Source organism: Somniosus microcephalus, unplaced genomic scaffold, assembly GCF_052327205.1.
Source record: "Somniosus microcephalus isolate GS21.2 unplaced genomic scaffold, FLI_Smic_1.0 unresolved_chr1, whole genome shotgun sequence".
In the NCBI taxonomy this organism is placed as follows: domain Eukaryota; kingdom Metazoa; phylum Chordata; class Chondrichthyes; order Squaliformes; family Somniosidae; genus Somniosus; species Somniosus microcephalus.
In genome coordinates, this window is record NW_028225179.1 from 124,441,213 (window position 1) to 124,464,125 (window position 22,913).

A 22,913-nucleotide genomic window follows, 5' to 3' on the forward strand; every position below is an offset into this window, starting at 1 on the left:
TAATGGGGACACCTTTCTTAGGGTTGAATATGGAGATGAGGGGTTGATGGTCAGTCAGCAAGGTAAATTTTTGTCTGTGTAGGTAATGGTTGAATTTCTTCACTCCCCATACCAGGCTGAGTGCTTCCCTGTCTATCTGGGAATAGTTACGCTCAGCTGAGTTCAATGAGCGTGACGCAAAAGCTATCGGCCGTTCCGAGCCATCAGGGAATCTATGGGACAATACCGCTCCTATGCCGTAAGGGGATGCATCGCACGCCAGTCTGATTGGTAGTGATGGGTTGTAGTGAGCCAAAACTTTCTCGGATGTGATTAAGTCTTTACATTTATGGAAGGCACGTTTACAGTCTTCGTTCCATTTCCAAATCACTCCTGTGTGTAGAAGATCATTAAGAGGGTGTAGAATAGTTGATAAGTTCGGTAAAAATTTATGATAGTAATTTATTAATCCCAGGAATGACCTCAATTGTGAAACATTTTCAGGTGCTGGGGCTTTTATAACTGCTTCAATTTTTTCAGGTGACTTATGCAACCCCTCCTTATTAATTATGTGGCCACAATATGATATCTGATTTTGGAAAAATTCGCACTTGGGGCGATTTGCTCGTAGGCCCCGTTCTTTCAGCCTAGTGAGCACCTGCTCCAAATTGGCAAGGTGCTCGTTGTCGTTTTCTCCTGTTATAAGGATGTCGTCTAGGTAACACTGAGTCCCCGGAATCCCTTGCAGGACTTGCTCCATAGCTCTTTGCCAGATAGCTGGAGCTGATGCTACTCCAAAAACCATTCGATTGTACTGGTACAGGCCTTTGTGTGTGTTTATTGTGAGATACTTTTTAGAGGTCTCCTCAACCTCCATCTGTAGATATGCCTGTGCCAAGTCAATTTTTGTGAAACGTTTTCCTCCGGATAGTGAGGCGAAAATATCTTCTATCCTCGGAAGAGGATACTGTACCGTGTGAAGGACCGGGTTTACAGTCACCTTAAAGTCCCCACAGATGCGAATTTTTCTCTGTTCCTCAGAGTTATTTTTCAATGCTTTTTTCATGACTGGAACGATGGGTGTTGCCCATTCGCTCCAATCTATTTTGGATAATACGCCTGCCTTTTCCAAATTCTCCAGCTCTGCCTCGACTGCCAGACGTATTGCGTATGGCACCGGTCTTGCCTTAAAAATTTTTGGAATTGCTGCATCTTCCACTTTTATTGAGGCGGTGATGCCTTTCAAGGTTCCTAGGTTCTCTTGAAACACTTCTTTGGCGTTGGCCAAGATGTCTTTTAATCGTTCAGGTATGATGTCATCATTCTATTTTTCTTACTGGTCACCGTCAGTGCCTGACTGGAGTGCCAGTCTAAACGTATCTTCCTTATCCATTCACGTCCCAACAACGGTGGACCACCATCTTGTAGAATGTATAAATACAACTTTTGTATTTCTTTGCCGTTGTATACCACAGGCACCTTTATTTTTCCTTTGGGGTATACTTTCTGCCCCATATATGTTTTTAAGATAATGGATGTGTCTTTTAGAGGTATATGCGAAAATAGCCTCTCGTAATCTCGTCGATTTATTACGGTTAGAGCTGATCCTGTATCTAGCTCCATTTTAACTGGGGACCCTGCTATTATGAGGGTAACCCAAATGGTCTGGTAATCTTCATTGGCAATTACATTATGTAATTTGAGAGAGCTTAGTCTCTTGTTCCCGGAGTCGCTATCGCTCTTCTGGTCTTTGGAGCTACTGTCCGTCATCATTTGTACCTTTCTGTGCTTTTCCTTATTGATTCTTTTCCCGTTAGTGGATTTTTTATTTTCAGATCGGCATACACGTGGAATGTGTCCCATCTTTCCGCATCGCCTGCATGCTTTTTCTTTGAACCAGCAATCCCTCTGGTCATGGTTGGATCTGCCGCAGCGATAACATCTCTCGAAACCCTGTGTCATTTCATGGGTGCCGAAGTCCTGTGGCCTTTGCTGTATCTTTGCCGCTCCTATTGCACTGAAAGCCTTGTCCGGTGTTAAATCTTTTCCAGAAGATACCTTTTTCTGTGTTTCTACACTTAGGGGATCGCAGGTGAATTTGTCTTGCAGAGAATCTGCCAGTCCTGCCTCGAATTGGCAGTGTAGGGTATCAACAATCTCCTCAAAATTCTTGTCCATCGGTTCGGCTGGAGTGATTAAGTTGCGTAACAGCTTGTATGTTTCTGCGCCCATTAGATCCAGAAGCACTGAAGCTTTTTTTTCATCTTCTATTCCATTTGCGGTGCAAAACACCTCCACTCTTTCTACATATGTGGTCCAATCCTCTATCTTGTTATCAAAAACATCAATATTGCCAAAGTTAGGCTCTGTTTCATTATCAAAAGCATCAATATTGCCAGACTTAGGCATTTCAAAAAAGATATGGCGCTTCCCACGCTTTTTTTTCTCTCTGTAGCAACGATATGACGTTTCCTGCGCTTTCCCGCCGCTGCTACCGATAACAACGCTGTTTTACTGTGGTTTCCGTTTATTCACTGTTGGAGACTCGTTCCCGACGGAGGTCTAAACGCTGACCTGCTTGCCGCGCTGGCCGTCTCCCGAGTGCACCCTCCCAGTCCGTTATTGCTTGCCTCCGATTTCGCTGCCTGTCTCAGCTGTAGAGCCCGCCGCTGGAGCCCCAGCCTGACGCCCAGGAAGGATTAGCGCAGTACCTGCCACCAGCTTGGCCAGCTGGTGAAACCACAGTTTATATTACTTCCTTGAGTCTTCTGGACGCTGGAGGAATCGATGTCCTTGAGGTGCTGCCGAATTGCAGGTAAGTCCGTTTCCACTTCGTCGCCACTGTAGTGTCCGTGTGTAGATAAAGACACTGAAGACAGGAGTTGGTTCATAGGTATTTACTAAGCAAGTCTGGGGGGGGGGTTCTAAAGGATATACACAATACACAGGCTTATATAGCCCAAGTGGCAATTACCGGCATTACGCACACCTGGGGCTCTTAAAGGCACATACAGCACAATTGCTCTTAAAGGCAAATACACCACAATTGCTCTTAAAGGCACATACACCACAGTAATCACCAGCCCACTGAAATAACTATAAATATAGATGACCGAGAGAGGAAATCAGGCCGTTAGGGATGAAGGCTTCCCCAAGGTGGCTGCGGTCTAACACCTTGGTCAAGTTTAGCCTCTGAGGTGGCTGACGGCCTAACACCTCCAACAGCTCGAGGGATGACCCAACGGAAGTGACCGCTGCAGCAGACTGCAGGAATCCACCCAATCCGAGACCACCGTACTGCCTCACCATCCATCCGGTTGTTTCGTTCTGTTCCAGGGCCGTGGATCGCCCTCATCTGTTACGGGTTGTCTATGTCTACTGTATCTATTTCAATCGCATTTCGTAATATCTGATTATGCTTTAAACTGTAGCTCTGTAATAAAAAGCCTTACAACTCCTAAGACCCTTTGGGTAATCTGTATGTGGCCTGTGATCCAAAATCTTACAGGTTGCTACCCACTGAGCCAAGACTGACTCTCGCTACAAAGAAAGGTTTAAAGGCCAGTGTCAGGGCAACCCCCAATGATTGCAAGACTCAGAAAGCTGCTTCTCCCCTCCTCTCCTGAAGGCACCGACTCTTGCTGGGGAAGATCCCGCACATGCTGTTCATTCCTTCAGTGCATAAGAACATAAGAAATAGGAGCAGGAGTCGGCCATACAGCCCCTCGAGCCTGCTCCACCATTCAATAAGATCATGGCTGATCATCGACCTCAACTCCACTTTCCCGCCTCATCTCCATATCCCTTGCTTCCCCTGGAGTCCAAAAATCTATCGATCTCAGCCTTCAATATACTCAAAGACTCAGCATTCACAGCCCTCTGGGGCAGAGAATTCCAAAGATTCACAACCCTCTGAGTGAAGAAATTCCTCCTCATCTGAGTCTTAAATGGCTGACCCCTTATCCTGAGACTATGTCCCCTAGTTCTAGACTCTCCAGCCAGGGGAAACAACCTCTCAGCATCTACCCTGTCAATCCACTTCAGAATCTTGTATGTTTCAATGAGATCACCTCTCATTCTTCTAACCTCCAGAGAGTATAGGCCCATTCTACACAAGAGGACATTTATCCACGTGTGACTAGGTGTTGGCAGGATATTCGACTGTTGGGAACCATTGGGAACCAGAGCTGACTCTGTGCTCACCCAATGTCCGCACACAGGCACCTCCCAGAAGGAGTTGCTGGACAGCCATCAGGAGCAAGGAGCCGAGCTCATTCCTCCTGTCCATATCCCAAGGGTGCTGAAGTCAACACCCTTCGCTGCTTAAAACCTACCTCTTTGACCAAGCTTTTTGTTCACCTGTCCTAACATCTCCCTGTGTGGCTCGGTGTCAAGATTTTGCCTGATAATCGCTGTAAGATACCCGAGCCGTGTATACATATACACAAAGAGTTAGGATTTGGCTTAATCTCATATGCTTTCTTTTTACTTTTAAATGGTTTGTGGATTTGTACTGCAGTTAGAAATAGTGAAGTGGTTAAAGTTGTTCATTCCCAGGATGCTGTAGAGTTTAATGTGTCAGGGTACAATTTAGCGGACTGTGCTGTTCAGCTTCTGCAGAAGGTGCAGGATGTGTGATTCATGTCTGTTGACTTCTTGTTGTCACCACACTGTGAAAAGAGGTAGCTAGAACAGTCTTGAGATAAAGAAACTGGCAACAGGGCTATGATGATTAGTTACATGCTTGATGGTAAACAGATTGAGCATCTGGACATTTTGTAGGAACTACCACGTTTCTGGTGTCTTGTTTACATTAACACTTGTCAGGCCATAATGAATCAGCCAGGATAGTGTGCATGACTAGAGGCCTATAAAGATCCTGAGCTTTCCTTCACAATTGATAAACAGAGTCAGGATCGAAAGGATTGATGACATCTCTACCCAGGGGAACATGGGGTAATATTGTTTGTTTCTCTGTATGTCTGCTGCTTAGAGATATTGCATGTGTCAGAGACTTGGTCGAATAAAATCAATAGATTGTGTTGCAACCATATTTGGTGTTGGATTCAACTGTTCTTACATCACTCCTGTGAAGCGCCCTGTGACGTTTTACAACAACAACGTCTACAACTTGCATTTATATAGCGCCTTTAAAATAGTAAAACGTCCCAAGGCGTTTCACAGGAGCGTAATCAAACAAAATTTGACACCGAGCCACATAAGGTGAATTTAGCTGACTGTGTCAAAAGCTTGATCAAAGAGGTAGGTTTTAAGGAGCAGGAGAGAAGGGTGGAGAGGTTTAGGGAGGGAATTCCAGAGTTTAGGGCCTAGGCAGCTGAAGGCACGGCCACCAGTGGTGGAGCAGATGTACTGCCCAAGATCAACCCCCTAAAAAAAACACATCCAGATGAATTTCTGCTCCAACATCCACCCCACCACCATATCTCGACCTGTAGCCTCCCAACCAATACAAAAACTGTTGGATCCCAGAGAAAATGTTGGATTTGATAAAACCAATGTTGCTTCGGTGGTTCAATGGGCAAGTTCACCAGGCACCAGAGAGCAGGGGCCACACGTGGAACCAAGGAGAGTTGGAGGGGTGACATCGGGGAGGAAAGATGGGGTTAATGAAGCCAACTCACCAGGCCGCTGTCCACACTGGTATCAAGTTCTGAGACTTTGGACACGGGTGACGTTTCGCTCCGACTAACTTCGTCTGCGAGCCCATCGCCCACCCACACCGTAGCCAAGATGTCCTCCGTGTGATTAGCAGGCTCAGAGAGGATCGCCAGGTAGAGCGAGAGGGCGGCCCCCTCTTTCTCCTCATTTCTGTTGTCCCTGTTGGTGCCCAGCCCTTGTGCTCCTTCAGTCTGGTCTTCCTCAGGTGGGTCACCACCGCCGTCCAACGAGGTTGTATCCCCGTCGTCCGCGTTGCTGTACTGAGCACCGGCCGTTCCACTCTGAACCCCTGTGTCCGTCAATCCTCTTTCTTCCATTCCTTGCTCAGCTTCCTCCTCCTCACACTGCAATACAATGACAGCCGTTAAAGAAAAGAAAGAACTTGCATTTATAGCGCGCCTTTCATAACCACCGAACGTCCGAAAGCTCTTTACAGACAATGAAGTGCTTTTGAAGTGTCGTCGCTGTTGTAATGTAGGAAAGCCGGCCGCCAATTTACGCACAGCAAGAACCCACAAACAGCAATGTGATAAATGACCATATAATTTGCTTTTAGGTATTGGTTGAGGGATAAATATTGGCCAGGGCACCAGGGCGAACTCTCCTGCTCTTCTTCGAAATATTGCTGTGGGATGTTTTATGTCCACCCGAGAGGGCAGACGGGGCCTCGGTTTAAAGTCTCATCTGAAAGATGGCACCTCCGACAGTGCAGCGCTCCCTCAGTACCGCATTGCGACTGTCAGCCACGATTTTGGCTATTCACAGCAACAGGCCGAGTTCGGCATCGCACGAGGGCCTGACGGCAGCCCCAGGGTAAACTCTGCGATAGAGCAGACAGCGAGCAGGCAAGCTCTCCCCCGCCGTAACCAAGCGCTCGCGCCACTTCCCGGGCCAAATCCCAGCGGGCGCCAGATGCCTGAGCTGCCCGCCTTGGCTCCCTCTGCCCAAAACTCTTGGTCCTCTGGCGAATCCGCCACAACCCTGGGTCAGGGCCCGACATAATGCCGGCGCCGAGCAGTGCGGCCAAAGCTGAGGTGGGCAGCACCAACGGCGTGGCATCAACAAGAGGCGTCCGTGTTGAAAATGGTTGGCAGTAAACAGCGGGAAAAAAAACCAATTGCACAAGCAATAATGCAAAAGCGGGTAGGTGATGCATTAAAATAAAATGCAGTACAAAACAACTTATCATAAATCCAGTTGGTATGAATGGACGCCCTGCCAGGAATGGAAGAGAAACCAGCAAGTACCCATTTCGACAACAAAAACATAACAACTTGGCCAAAGAGGCAGGTTTTAAGGAGCGTCTTAAAGAAGGAGAGAGGTCCAGAGAGACGGAGAGGTTCAGGGAGGGAATTCCAGAGCTTCGGGCCTTGGCAGCTGAAGGCACGGCCACCACTGGTGGAGCAATTAAAATCAGAGGATGCGCAAGTGGTCAGAAGTGGAGGAGCGCAGATATCTCGGGGGGGCGGGGAAGGCGCTGGAGGAGGTTACAGAGATAGTGAGGGGGGTGAGGCCACGTAGGGATTTGAACACAAGGATGAGAAAAATATTTTATTTTAACGGTAAGCGAACACGTGGACTTCATCATGGGGCACGTTCAAATAAACTTGCATCAATTGCAGGGCTACCCGCGGTGAGGCCTGCACATCTGGCGCAGCCGGACAAAAAAACTTCAAACTTGCTGGCCTGCTTAACCCAGAGTCTGGTGCACAGGCCTACCTCGGGCCTACCTGACTGGATCCACACTGCCAGCCAGGGGTAGGGTGGACAACTCCAATTGGACAAAGCCCTGGAGGATTCATCACATGGCTTCCCGACTCCAAACGTCCCACCCAATCAAACAGCCTTTTCTCCCCCAGCTCAAATAGTTTTATAAGTAATAAACAAAACAATTTTTTTTGACGGCTCCAGTGATTTTTCTCCCGTGGTTTGCTCACAACAGTGTCCAGGAGATTAATCTTCAACCCCTGAACTCTCCGGGACAATCCTGAAGGGTTGGCATCTCCAGCACACTGGGGCCATAATCCATACATCTCGGTATTGGCCCTCCGAATAATACAAGGTCACAGCTCCTTATTGAGGCCTGGCCACTGTTGCTCACACAGACGCCTATCATAAAGGGTGGCTGCGCAATATGCATTTCTTCGTCACAGTATGTTGTCCGGCGTCCACGATCGATTGTATGGGAGGAGTTCAGTCAGAAAGCTAATGGAATTCATTACAGAAAACTAGAAATTAAATGACGGGCTCAGCAGAGTCACAGGAAGTCACAGCTCATATTTACACATCGCTGAGACTTCAGGGAAATGAGTGGTACGATGATAAAGATCAGGCACAGTGACTGGGTACAGAAACACTCCTTCAGTGCTCAGAGGGCACAGTGAGTGGGTACAGAAACACTCCTTCAGTACTCAGAGGGCACAGTGACTGGGTACAGAAACACTCCTTCAGTACTCAGAGGGCACAGTGAGTGGGTACAGAAACACTCCTTCAGTACTCAGAGGGCACAGTGAGTGGGTACAGAAACACTCCTTCAGTACTCAGAGGGCACAGTGACCGGGTACAGAAACACTCCTTCAGTACTCAGAGGGCACAGTGACCGGGTACAGAAACAATCCTTCAGTACTCAGAGGGCACAGTGACCGGGTACAGAAACACTCCTTCAGTACTCAGAGGGCACAGTGACTGGGTACAGAAACACTCCTTCAGTACTCAGAGGGCACAGTGACCGGGTACAGAAACACGTCTTCAGTACTCAGAGGGCCCAGTGACCGGGTACAGAAACACTCCTTCAGTACTCAGAGGGCACAGTGACTGGGTACAGAAACACTCCTTCAGTACTCAGAGGGCACAGTGACCGGGTACAGAAACACTCCTGCAGTACTCAGAGGGCACAGTGACTGGGTACAGAAACACTCCTTCAGTAATCAGAGGGCACAGTGACTGGGTACAGAAACACTCCTTCAGTACTCAGGGGGCACAGTGACTGGGTACAGAAACACTCCTTCAGCACTCAGAGGGCACAGTGAGTGGGTACAGAAACACTCCTTCAGTACTCAGAGGGCACAGTGACCGGGTACAGAAACACTCCTTCAGTACTCAGAGGGCACAGTGAGTGGGAACAGAAAGACTCCTTCAGTACTCAGAGGGCACAGTGACTGGGTACAGAAACACTCCTTCAGTACTCAGGGCACAGTGACTGGGTACAGAAACACTCCTTCAGCACTCAGAGGGCACAGTGACTGGGTACAGAAACACTCCTTCAGTACTCAGAGGGCACAGTGACCGGGTACAGAAACACTCCTTCAATACTGAGAGGGCACAGTGACTGGGTACAGAAACACTTCTTCAGTACTCAGAGGGCACAGTGAGTGGGTACAGAAACACTACTTCAGTACTCAGAGGGCACAGTGACTGGGTACAGAAACACTCCTTCAGTACTCAGAGGGCTCAGTGAGTGGGTACAGAAACACTCCTTCAGTACTCAGAGGGCACAGTGACTGGGTACAGAAACATTCCTTCAGTACTCAGAGGGCACAGTGACTGGGTACAGAAACATTCCTTCAGTACTCAGAGGGCACAGTGACTGGGTACAGAAACACTCCTTCAGTACTCAGAGGGCACAGTGACTGGGTACAGAAACATTCCTTCAGTACTCAGAGGGCACAGTGACTGGGTACAGAAACATTCCTTCAGTACTCAGAGGGCACAGTGACTGGGTACAGAAACACTCCTTCAGTACTCAGAGGGCCCAGTGACTGGGTACAGAAACAGTCCTTCAGTACTCAGAGGGCACAGTGACTGGGTACAGAAAAACTCCTTCAGTACTCAGAGGGCACAGTGACTGGGTACAGAAACACTCCTTCAGTACTCAGAGGGCACAGTGACCGGGTACAGAAACACTCCTTCAGTACTCAGAGGGCGCAGTGAGTGGGTACAGAAACACTCCTTCAGTACTCAGAGGGCACAGTGAGTGGGTACAGAAACACTCCTTCAGTACTCAGAGGGCACAGTGACTGGGTACAGAAACACTCCTCCAGTACTCAGAGGGCACAGTGACTGGGTACAGAAACAATCCTTCAGTACTCAGAGGGCACAGTGGCTGGGTACAGAAACACTCCTTCAGTACTGAGAGGGCACAGTGACTGGGTACAGAAACACTCCTTCAGTACTCAGAGGGCACAGTGACTAGGTACAGAAACACTCCTTCAGTACTCAGAGGGCACAGTGACCGGGTACAGAAAAATTCCTTCAGTACTCAGAGGGCACAGTGACTGGGTACAGAAACACTCCTTCAGTGCTCAGAGGGCACAGTGAGTGGGTACAGAAACACTCCTTCAGTACTCACAGGGCACAGTGACTGGGCACAGAAACACTCCTTCAGTACTCAGAGGGCACAGTGACCGAGTACAGAAACACTCCTTCAATACTCAGAGGGCACAGTGAGTGGGTACAGAAACATTCCTTCAGTACTCAGAGGGCACAGTGACTGGGCACAGAAACACTCCTTCAGTACTCAGAGGGCACAGTGACTGGGCACAGAAATACTCCTTCAGTACTCAGAGGGCACAGTGACTGGGTACAGAAACACTCCTTCAGTACTCAGAGGGCACAGTGACCGGTTACAGAAACACTCCTTCAGTACTCAGAGGGCACAGTGGCTGGGTACAGAAACACTCCTTCAGTACTCAGAGGGCACAGTGACTGGGTACAGAAACACTCCTTCAGTACTCAGAGGGCACAGTGACTGGGTACAGAAATACTCCTTCAGTACTCAGAGGGCACAGTGACTGGGTACAGAAATACTCCTTCAGTACTCAGAGGGCACAGTGACTGTGTACAGAAACACTCCTTCAGTACTCAGAGGGCACAGTGAGTGGGTACAGAAACACTCCTTCAGTACTCAGAGGGCACAGTGACCGGGTACAGAAACACTCCTTCAGTATTCAGAGGGCACAGTGACCGGGTACAGAAACAATCCTTCAGTACTCAGAGGGCACAGTGACCGGGTACAGAAACACTCCTTCAGTACTCAGAGGGCACAGTGACTGGGTACAGAAACACTCCTTCAGTACTCAGAGGGCACAGTGACCGGGTACAGAAACACTCCTTCAGTACTCAGAGGGCACAGTGACTGGGTACAGAAACACTCCTTCAGTACTCAGAGGGCACAGCGACTGGGTACAGAAACACTCCTTCAGTAATCAGAGGGCACAGTGACCGGGTACAGAAACACTGCTTCAGTACTCAGAGGGCACAGTGAATCTGTACAGAAACACTCCTTCAGTACTCAGGGGGCACAGTGACTGGGTACAGAAACACTCCTTCAGTACTCAGAGGGCACAGTGACTGGGCACAGAAATACTCCTTCAGTACTCAGAGGGCACAGTGACTGGGTACAGAAACACTCCTTCAGTACTCAGAGGGCACAGTGAGTGGGTACAGAAACACTCCTTCAGTACTCAGAGGGCACAGTGACCGGGTACAGAAACACTCCTTCAGTACTCAGAGGGCACAGTGAGTGGGAACAGAAAGACTCCTTCAGTACTCAGAGGGCACAGTGACTGGGTACAGAAACACTCCTTCAGTACTCAGGGCACAGTGACTGGGTACAGAAACACTCCTTCAGTACTCAGAGGGCACAGTGACTGGGTACAGAAACACTCCTTCAGTACTCAGAGGGCACAGTGACCGGGTACAGAAACACTCCTTCAATACTGAGAGGTCACAGTGACTGGGTACAGAAACACTCCTTCAGTACTCAGAGGGCACAGTGACTGGGTACAGAAACACTCCTCCAGTACTCAGAGGGCACAGTGACTGGGTACAGAAACACTCCTTCAGTACTCAGAGGGCACAGTGGCTGGGTACAGAAACACTCCTTCAGTACTGAGAGGGCACAGTGACTGGGTACAGAAACACTCCTTCAGTACTCAGAGGGCACAGTGACTAGGTACAGAAACACTCCTTCAGTACTCAGAGGGCACAGTGACCAGGTACAGAAAAATTCCTTCAGTACTCAGAGGGCACAGTGACTGGGTACAGAAAAATTCCTTCAGTACTCAGAGGGCACAGTGACCGGGTACAGAAAAATTCCTTCAGTACTCAGAGGGCACAGTGACTGGGTACAGAAACACTCCTTCAGTGCTCAGAGGGCACAGTGAGTGGGTACAGAAACACTCCTTCAGTACTCACAGGGCACAGTGACTGGGCACAGAAACACTCCTTCAGTACTCAGAGGGCACAGTGACCGAGTACAGAAACACTCCTTCAATACTCAGAGGGCACAGTGAGTGGGTACAGAAACATTCCTTCAGTACTCAGAGGGCACAGTGACTGGGCACAGAAACACTCCTTCAGTACTCAGAGGGCACAGTGACTGGGCACAGAAATACTCCTTCAGTACTCAGAGGGCACAGTGACTGGGTACAGAAACACTCCTTCAGTACTCAGAGGGCACAGTGACCGGTTACAGAAACACTCCTTCAGTACTCAGAGGGCACAGTGGCTGGGTACAGAAACACTCCTTCAGTACTCAGAGGGCACAGTGACTGGGTACAGAAACACTCCTTCAGTACTCAGAGGGCACAGTGACTGGGTACAGAAATACTCCTTCAGTACTCAGAGGGCACAGTGACTGGGTACAGAAATACTCCTTCAGTACTCAGAGGGCACAGTGACTGTGTACAGAAACACTCCTTCAGTACTCAGAGGGCACAGTGAGTGGGTACAGAAACACTCCTTCAGTACTCAGAGGGCACAGTGACCGGGTACAGAAACACTCCTTCAGTATTCAGAGGGCACAGTGACCGGGTACAGAAACAATCCTTCAGTACTCAGAGGGCACAGTGACCGGGTACAGAAACACTCCTTCAGTACTCAGAGGGCACAGTGACTGGGTACAGAAACACTCCTTCAGTACTCAGAGGGCACAGTGACCGGGTACAGAAACACTCCTTCAGTACTCAGAGGGCACAGTGACTGGGTACAGAAACACTCCTTCAGTACTCAGAGGGCACAGCGACTGGGTACAGAAACACTCCTTCAGTAATCAGAGGGCACAGTGATCGGGTACAGAAACACTGCTTCAGTACTCAGAGGGCACAGTGAATCTGTACAGAAACACTCCTTCAGTACTCAGGGGGCACAGTGACTGGGTACAGAAACACTCCTTCAGTACTCAGAGGGCACAGTGACTGGGCACAGAAATACTCCTTCAGTACTCAGAGGGCACAGTGACTGGGTACAGAAACACTCCTTCAGTACTCAGAGGGCACAGTGAGTGGGTACAGAAACACTCCTTCAGTACTCAGAGGGCACAGTGACCGGGTACAGAAACACTCCTTCAGTACTCAGAGGGCACAGTGAGTGGGAACAGAAAGACTCCTTCAGTACTCAGAGGGCACAGTGACTGGGTACAGAAACACTCCTTCAGTACTCAGGGCACAGTGACTGGGTACAGAAACACTCCTTCAGTACTCAGAGGGCACAGTGACTGGGTACAGAAACACTCCTTCAGTACTCAGAGGGCACAGTGACCGGGTACAGAAACACTCCTTCAATACTGAGAGGTCACAGTGACTGGGTACAGAAACACTCCTTCAGTACTCAGAGGGCACAGTGACTGGGTACAGAAACACTCCTCCAGTACTCAGAGGGCACAGTGACTGGGTACAGAAACACTCCTTCAGTACTCAGAGGGCACAGTGGCTGGGTACAGAAACACTCCTTCAGTACTGAGAGGGCACAGTGACTGGTTACAGAAACACTCCTTCAGTACTCAGAGGGCACAGTGACTAGGTACAGAAACACTCCTTCAGTACTCAGAGGGCACAGTGACCAGGTACAGAAAAATTCCTTCAGTACTCAGAGGGCACAGTGACTGGGTACAGAAACACTCCTTCAGTGCTCAGAGGGCACAGTGAGTGGGTACAGAAACACTCCTTCAGTACTCACAGGGCACAGTGACTGGGCACAGAAACACTCCTTCAGTACTCAGAGGGCACAGTGACCGAGTACAGAAACACTCCTTCAATACTCAGAGGGCACAGTGAGTGGGTACAGAAACATTCCTTCAGTACTCAGAGGGCACAGTGACTGGGCACAGAAACACTCCTTCAGTACTCAGAGGGCACAGTGACTGGGCACAGAAATACTCCTTCAGTACTCAGAGGGCACAGTGACTGGGTACAGAAACACTCCTTCAGTACTCAGAGGGCACAGTGACCGGTTACGGAAACACTCCTTCAGTACTCAGAGGGCACAGTGGCTGGGTACAGAAACACTCCTTCAGTACTCAGAGGGCACAGTGACTGGGTACAGAAACACTCCTTCAGTACTCAGAGGGCACAGTGACTGGGTACAGAAATACTCCTTCAGTACTCAGAGGGCACAGTGACTGGGTACAGAAATACTCCTTCAGTACTCAGAGGGCACAGTGACTGTGTACAGAAACACTCCTTCAGTACTCAGAGGGCACAGTGAGTGGGTACAGAAACACTCCTTCAGTACTCAGAGGGCACAGTGACCGGGTACAGAAACACTCCTTCAGTATTCAGAGGGCACAGTGACCGGGTACAGAAACAATCCTTCAGTACTCAGAGGGCACAGTGACCGGGTACAGAAACACTCCTTCAGTACTCAGAGGGCACAGTGACTGGGTACAGAAACACTCCTTCAGTACTCAGAGGGCACAGTGACCGGGTACAGAAACACTCCTTCAGTACTCAGAGGGCACAGTGACTGTGTACAGAAACACTCCTTCAGTACTCAGAGGGCACAGCGACTGGGTACAGAAACACTCCTTCAGTAATCAGAGGGCACAGTGACCGGGTACAGAAACACTGCTTCAGTACTCAGGGGGCACAGTGACTGGGTACAGAAACACTCCTTCAGTACTCAGAGGGCACAGTGACTGGGCACAGAAATACTCCTTCAGTACTCAGAGGGCACAGTGACTGGGTACAGAAACACTCCTTCAGTACTCAGAGGGCACAGTGAGTGGGTACAGAAACACTCCTTCAGTACTCAGAGGGCACAGTGACCGGGTACAGAAACACTCCTTCAGTACTCAGAGGGCACAGTGAGTGGGAACAGAAAGACTCCTTCAGTACTCAGAGGGCACAGTGACTGGGTACAGAAACACTCCTTCAGTACTCAGAGGGCACAGTGACTGGGTACAGAAACACTCCTTCAGTACTCAGAGGGCACAGTGACCGGGTACAGAAACACTCCTTCAATACTGAGAGGGCGCAGTGAGTGGGTCCAGAAACACTCCTTCAGTGCTCAGAGGGCACAGTGAGTGGGTACAGAAACACTCCTTCAGTACTCAGAGGGCACAGTGACTGGGTACAGAAACACTCCTCCAGTACTCAGAGGGCACAGTGACTGGGTACAGAAACACTCCTTCAGTACTCAGAGGGCACAGTGGCTGGGTACAGAAATACTCCTTCAGTACTCAGAGGGCACAGTGACTAGGTACAGAAACACTCCTTCAGTACTCAGAGGGCACAGTGACCGGGTACAGAAAAATTCCTTCAGTACTCAGAGGGCACAGTGACTGGGTACAGAAACACTCCTTCAGTGCTCAGAGGGCACAGTGAGTGGGTACAGAAACACTCCTTCAGTACTCACAGGGCACAGTGACTGGGCACAGAAACACTCCTTCAGTACTCAGAGGGCACAGTGACCGAGTACAGAAACACTCCTTCAGTACTCAGAGGGCACAGTGACTGGGCACAGAAACACTCCTTCAGTACTCAGAGGGCACAGTGACTGGGCACAGAAATACTCCTTCAGTACTCAGAGGGCACAGTGACTGGGTACAGAAACACTCCTTCAGTACTCAGAGGGCACAGTGACCGGTTACAGAAACACTCCTTCAGTACTCAGAGGGCACAGTGACTGGGTACAGAAACACTCCTTCAGTACTCAGAGGGCACAGTGACTGGGTACAGAAATACTCCTTCAGTACTCAGAGGGCTCAGTGACTGTGTACAGAAACACTCCTTCAGTACTCAGAGGGCACAGTGACCGGGTACAGAAAAATTCCTTCAGTACTCAGAGGGCACAGTGACTGGGTACAGAAACACTCCTTCAGTGCTCAGAGGGCACAGTGAGTCGGTACAGAAACACTCCTTCAGTACTCAGAGGGCACAGTGACCGGGTACAGAAACATTCCTTCAGTACTCAGAGGGCACAGTGACTGGGTACAGAAACACTCCTTCAGTACTCAGAGGGCACAGTGACCGGGTTCAGAAACAGTCCTTCAGTACTCAGAGGGCACAGTGACTGGGTACAGAAACATTCCTTCAGTACTCAGAGGGCACAGTGACTGGGTACAGAAACATTCCTTCAGTACTCAGAGGGCACAGTGACCGGGTTCAGAAACAGTCCTTCAGTACTCAGAGGGCACAGTGACTGGGTACAGAAACACTCCTTCAGTACTCAGAGGGCACAGTGACCGGGTACAGAAACACTCCTTCAGTACTCAGAGGGCGCAGTGAGTGGGTACAGAAACACTCCTTCAGTACTCAGAGGGCACAGTGAGTGGGTACAGAAACACTCCTTCAGTACTCAGAGGGCACAGTGACTGGGTACAGAAGCACTCCTCCAGTACTCAGAGGGCACAGTGACCGGGTACAGAAAGACTCCTTCAGTACTCAGAGGGCACAGTGATCGGGTACAGAAACACTCCTTCAGTACTCAGAGGGCACAGTGACTGGGTACAGAAACACTCCTTCAGTACTCAGAGGGCACAGTGACTGGGTACAGAAACACTCCTTCAGTACTCAGAGGGCACAGTGAGTGGGTACAGAAACACTCCTTCAGTACTCAGAGGGCACAGTGACTGGGTACAGAAACACTCCTTCAGTACTCAGAGGGCACAGTGACTGGGTACAGAAACACTCCTTCAGTACTCAGAGGGCACAGTGACTGGGTACAGAAACACTCCTTCAGTACTCAGAGGGCACAGTGACTGGGTACAGAAACACTCCTTCAGTTCTCAGAGGGCACAGTGACTGGGGACAGAAACACTCCTTCAGTTCTCAGAGGGCACAGTGACTGGGGACAGAAACACTCCTTCAATACTCAGAGGGCACGGTGAGTGGGTACAGAAGCAGTCCTTCAGTACTCAGAGGGCACAGTGACCGGGTACAGAAACACTCCTTCAGTACTCAGAGGGCACAGTGACTGGGGACAGAAACACTCCTTCAGTACTCAGAGGGCACAGTGACTGGGTACAGAAATACTCCTTCATTACTCAGAGGGCACAGTGACCGGGTACAGAAGTAGTCCTTCAGTACTCAGAGGGCACAGTGAGTGGGTACAGAAGCAGTCCTTCAGTACTCAGAGGGCACAGTGACTGGGTACAGAAACACTCCTTCAGTACTCAAAGGGCCTTCAACAGGCAATAGCATCCACATGCATTCATGTCCCAACTGGCTGCAGGAAGTACCCTGTTGTGCTAAAGTTCCACTTGTGCAATGTTGAGGTGCATTGTGTCACAATGTTTGCGTGCTATCTACATCAGTGTTGCTGCAAAGAAATGGAAAGTAGTGAGACTTGCTTGAGCATGTGGGTGTGGAATGATTCCTATTTGTGTTGCTGCAGCTTTTGTAGATGAAGGACACTGGTTTAGTGAAGGGCTCTCTCCGATCAATGCAAATGAATTTTGTGGGCTGTCTGCTCTGCAGGGCTCTCAGTAACCGAGGGGAAGGATGTAAGTGCCATAGAATGACAAATATCGTGTTAATGCATCTCGCTTAAAAAAGTCACTGATGCGTTTGAACCAGAATATTGGTCAGGGTCAGATTTCAGTGCATCTCCAGCCTGTCAAACACTCACACAGAGTCACACCCAAAGCAGGAAATCCCAGTCCCACTGTCCCATCAAACACTCCAAGGTCAGGTACAGCACCGGTTAGATACAGAGTAAATCTCCCTCTACACTGTCCCATCAAACACTCCCAGGTCAGGTACAGCACAGGTTAGATACAGAGTAAAGCTCCCTCTATACTTTCCCATCAAACACTCCCAGGACAGGTACAGCACAGGTTAGGTACAGAGTAAATCTCCATCTACACTGTCCCATCAAACACTCCCAGGGCAGGTACAGCACGGGTTAGATACAGAGTAAATCTCCCTCTACACTGTCCCATCAAACACTCCCAGGGCAGGTACAGCACGGGTTAGATACAGAGTAAATCTCCATCTACACTGTCCCATCAAAAACTCCCAGGACAGGTACAGCACAGGTTAGATACAGAGTAAATCTCCATCTACACTGTCCCATCGAACACTCCCAGGGCAGGTACAGCACGGGTTATATACAAAGTAAAGCTCCCTCTACACTGTCCCATCAAACACTCCGAGGGCATGTACAGCACGGGTTAGAGACAGAGTAACGCTCCCTCTACACCATCCCATCAAGCACTCCCAGGGCAGGTACAGCACGGGTTAGATACAGAGTAAAGCTCCCTCTACACTGTCGCATCAAACACCCCCAGGGCAGTTTCAGCGCGGATTAGATACAGATTAAAGCTCCCTCTACACTGTCCCATCAAACACTCCCAGGACAGGTACAACATGATTTAGATACAGAATATAATTCTCTCTACACTGTCCCATCAAATACTCCCAGGACAGGGACAGCACGTGTTAGAGACAGTGTTGTGGCGTACCGATCACAGAAAGGACACAATCCGCTTTTCGGTCCGTAGACTATAAATCAGGCGTCATGCCTTTCAGAAGGATCACACCTTTAAGAAACTCGATCTGCAACATAGTTAAGCCCAGAGCCGGGGAGGAGCAGTCAAAGCTGTGGACTGATGAAAAGCAGTCAGACTTGGTGTCGTCTCTGACGCCATTTTGTGTTCAACATGTAGCCTCAACAATTAAACCTTTTCTGTTGAACCTCTCCGAGTACAGTATATTTTGTTAGGAGTTCGTAGACTCCTACATTGGTGACCCCGACGCTCAGGACGACTCCTAAGCGTAACCATGGCTGACACAAACGCAGTTTCTGTGAAGCTGCCGGAGTTCTGGGAGAACCTAGCCACCGCCTGGTTCCTTCAAGCTGAATCGCAATTCCGACTCCGCGGCATCACCGCCGACGCAACGATGTACGACTACCTCCTCGCCTCCCTGGGCAGTTCCACAATCACGAAAGTCTGGACAACGCTACAAGACCCTCTGGAAGAAGGCAAGTACGCACATCTCAAGGCCGCGCTCCTTAAAATATTCACAGCCTCCCAATTTTTGCGCAACTGCCACCTCCTCGACCTCCCGGGCCTCGGTGACTCCACGCCGTCAGACTTGCTCTCACACATGCTTGCTCTGACCGATGAGAAACCGCCCGGCTTCCTCTTCCGCACGCTCTTTATCCACCAACTACCTCCCAGCATCCGCCAGCGATCGTGGCGTCCAGCCTCACGGACCTCGAGGTCCTGGCCGACGAAGCCGATAAGCTCCTGTCCGCTGGCTCTATCCACGCCGTCACCCCCGACCTGGCCTCCGCAGCGTCGGCGCGCGCTCCACCCTCTATCGCGCGGCCACAGCTCGGCCACGAGGCCCCGCAGGCCCCCACGTCCCCCAAGCCCTCCGACCCAGGGCTACTGCTACTTCCATACCCGGTTCGGCGCACGGGCACGCCGCTGCAGCCATCCCTGCACGTTTCCAACCGCCCCCACACCGGCCTACACGATGGCCGTGGGGCAAGCAGGCGCGCTGCTGTACGTTACGGACAGCGCCTCCGGACGCCGTTTCCTATGCGACACAGGCGCGCAGCGCAGCATCATCCCCGCGTCCACCCTCGAGATCCAGCGAGGCGGCCGCGGCCCTGCGCTGGCTGCCGCCAACGGCACCGACATCCAGACGTACGGCACCTGCACCGTCACCATCGACCTCGCAGGCCGCTGCTACCACTGGGAGTTTATCACCGCCAAGGTGCTCTCCCCGCTCCTCGGTGTGGATTTCCTGTGCGCCCACGGCCTGTTGGTCGACATGCCTCGGCGCCGCCTCGTGGATATGAACACCATGTCACCTATCCCGGGCGCCATGGCCATCCCCAACCCGCTGAAATGGCGTGGCAGTGCCGCGCCCGCTCAACGGACGACTACTCAGCACTCCTGGCTGAGTTCCCAGCCCTCACCAACCCGACCTTTTCCGCGAAAGTTGCTAAGCACGGGGTAGAACACTTCATCCCCACCACAGGCCCACCGGTGTATGCCCACGCCCGCAGGCTGGACCCGGCCAAGCTGGAGATCGCGCGGGCCGAGTTCGCCACAATGGAACAGCTCGGCATCATCCGCCGCTCCAACAGCACCTGGGCCTCCCCACTCCACATCGTCACCAAACCCGACGGGGGATGGCGCCCCTGTGGGGACTACCGGCGCCTAAACGACGCCACCACGCCGGATCGGTACCCCATACCGCACATTCAAGACTTCTCGGCTAGACTGGCCGGCCGCTCAGTCTTCTCCAAAGTCGACCTCGTGCGCGGTTACCATCAGGTGCCAGTCCACCCCACGGACGTTCCCAAGACGGCCATAATCACCCCTTTTGGACTATTCGAGTTCCTCCGAATGCCCTTCGGCCTCAAAAACGCGGCCCAGGCCTTCCAGCGGCTCATGGACTCGGTCCTCCGGGACCTGAAGTTCCTCTTTGTCTACCTGGATGACATCCTGGTAGCTAGTTCCTCCAAGCAGGAACACATCGAGCACCTCCGCACCCTGTTCCAGCGGCTCAGTGAGCACGGGCTCATCATCAGCCCAGCCAAGTGCCAGTTCGGCCTCAGCAGGATCGAATTCCTCGGCCACCACATCACGCAGGATGGAGCCATTCCCCTGCCCGCCAAGGTGCAAGCCGTCCAGCAGTTCCCCCGGCCTACCACCATCAAAGGCCTCCAGGAGTTCTTGGGGATGATCAACTTTTACAACCGCTTCATTCCCGGAGCGGCCTCCCTCATGCGGCCCCTATACGAAGCCCTCCGGGGTAAGAAAGACAGAATGGCGATCGGGTGGTCGGCGGATATGTTGACCGCTTTCGACTCGACCAAAAAGGCGCTCGCCGACGCCACCATGCTCGCTCACCCACAGCCCAATGCCAGGGTGGCCCTCACCACGGACGCCTCCGACCACGCGGTCGGCGCCCTGTACAAACAGTGGGTCGACGGGGCCTGGCAACCGCTGGCCTTTTTCAGCTGCCAACTGCGCCCCCCGGAGGCCAAATACAGCGCCTTCGACCGCGAGCTCCTCGCACTGTACCTGGCAGTCCGCCATTTTAGATTTCTTCTGGCGGGCTGCCCCTTCACCGCGTTTGTCGACCACAAACCCCTGACATTCGCGATGGCGAAATCTGCGGACACGTGGTCAGCCAGGCAACAACGCCAGCTCGCCACGGTGTCCGAATTCACCACGGACATCCGGCACGTCTCCGGTCGAGACAACGTGGTGGCCGACTGCCTATCCCGCCCCGCCGTCCACGGCGCCCACCTGGCAGTGGACTATGCTCAACTGGCAGCGGAGCAACGCACCGACCCCGATCTGCTCTCCGCGCCCACAACCCTCCCAGGGCTGCGACTGACCGACGTCGCCTGCGGCCCGTCCGCCATCACAGTCAAATGCGACACCTCCTTGGCGCAACCCCGCCCCGTAGTCCCGGCGTCCTGGCGAAAACGGGTGTTCGACATCGTCCACGGCCTCTCACACCCCAGCACCCGCGCGTCCATTAGACTGGTGGCCAACCGATTTGTCTGGCGCGGCCTGTGCAAAGATGTGCGCGTCTGGTCCAGATCCTGCATAGCTTGCCAGCGTGCCAAAATCCACCAACACGTCAAAGCCCCACTCGAGGAGTTCACCGTGCCAGAAAGAAGGTTTGACCACGTCCACATCGACCTCGTCGGCCCCCTGCCGCCATCACAAGGTCACACGCACCTGCTGACAATCGTGGACCGTACCACCCGCTGGCCCGAGGCCATTCCACTGACGTCCACCACCACCGCCGACATCGCGAGGGCGTTCATTGGTACCTGGGTCGCTCGGTTCGGCGTCCCCTCCAACATGACGTCGGATAGAGGCCCGCAGTTCACCTCTGATCTGTGGGCCGCCATCGCCCGAAACCTCGGGGTGGCCGTTCACCGCACCACGGCTTACCACCCCCAAGCCAACGGACTGTGCGAGCGATTCCACAGGTCCATGAAGGCGTCCCTCCGTGCCAGCCTCGAGGACGAGGCTTGGATCGACCGCCTCCCGTGGGTGCTACTTGGCCTACGCTCCGCGGTCAAGGAAGACCTGCAAGCCTCGGCGGCGGAACTCGTGTACGGCCAGCCACTGCGCGTACCCGGAGAGTTCCTGCCCACCGCCACGACCCCCTGGTCGGCTGACCAGCAACGCCGCGCTTTCGCCAACCGAGCACAACAGTTCGCTCCGGTACCCACCGGCCGGCACGGCGAACCAGCAACCCGCGTACCACCTAGCCTGCACATGGCCAAATTTGTTTTCGTGCGCCATGACGCCCACCGAGGACCTCTACGGCCCCCATACGACGGACCCTACAAGGTACTCCAGACGGGGAACAAGTTCTTCCTCCTCGAAGTGGGCGGCAGAACTGACAAGGTGTCGGTCGACCGGCTCAAGCTGGCGCACCTAGAGCCCGACGAACCCGTTCAAGTGGGCCAACCCCCACCGCGGGGCAGACCGCCTAAGAGCCCGACGTGTCCGACCGCCCCGCTCCCGACACCAACCGCCAAGAGCCGTTCCGGCCGTGCCATCAAGCTGCCATGCCGGTTCGTACACTCCCTACTAGTGGATTCTGGGGGGAGCTGTGTGGCGTACCGATCACAGAAAGGACACAATCCGCTTTTCGGTCCGTAGACTATAAATCAGGCGTCATGCCTTTAAAAAGGATCACACCTTTAAGAAACTCGATCTGCAACATAGTTAAGCCCAGAGCGGGGGAGGAGCAGTCGAAGCTGTGGACTGATGAAAAGCAGTCAGACTTGGTGTAGTCTCTGACACCATTTTGTGTTCAACATGTAGCCTCAACAATTAAAACTTTTCTGTTGAACCTCTCCAAGTTCAGTATTTTTTGCTAGGCGCACGTAGACTCCTGCAGTGTAAAGCTCTCTCTACACTGTCCCATCAAACACTCCCAGGGCAGCTACAGCACAGGCTAGAGACAGTGTAAATCTTCCTTTACACTGTCCCATCAAACACTCCCAGGGCTGGGAAAGAATGGGTTAGAAACCGAGTAAGG

The 22,913-nt window shown here is 51.8% G+C and overlaps 1 protein-coding gene across 1 annotated transcript in view; it reads right to left on the reverse strand.

Annotated features, from left to right (window-relative positions):
* LOC147095803 (uncharacterized) overlaps positions 1–22,913 on the reverse strand; it is a 112,671-nt gene that overhangs the window by 32,866 nt on the left and 56,892 nt on the right. Inside the window, exon 2 of the mRNA XM_085974810.1 lies at positions 5,622–6,002. Within this exon, the coding sequence (XP_085830936.1) occupies positions 5,622–5,975 (354 nt within the window). The 5' untranslated portion in view covers positions 5,976–6,002. The remainder of the gene's footprint in view (positions 1–5,621; positions 6,003–22,913) is intronic.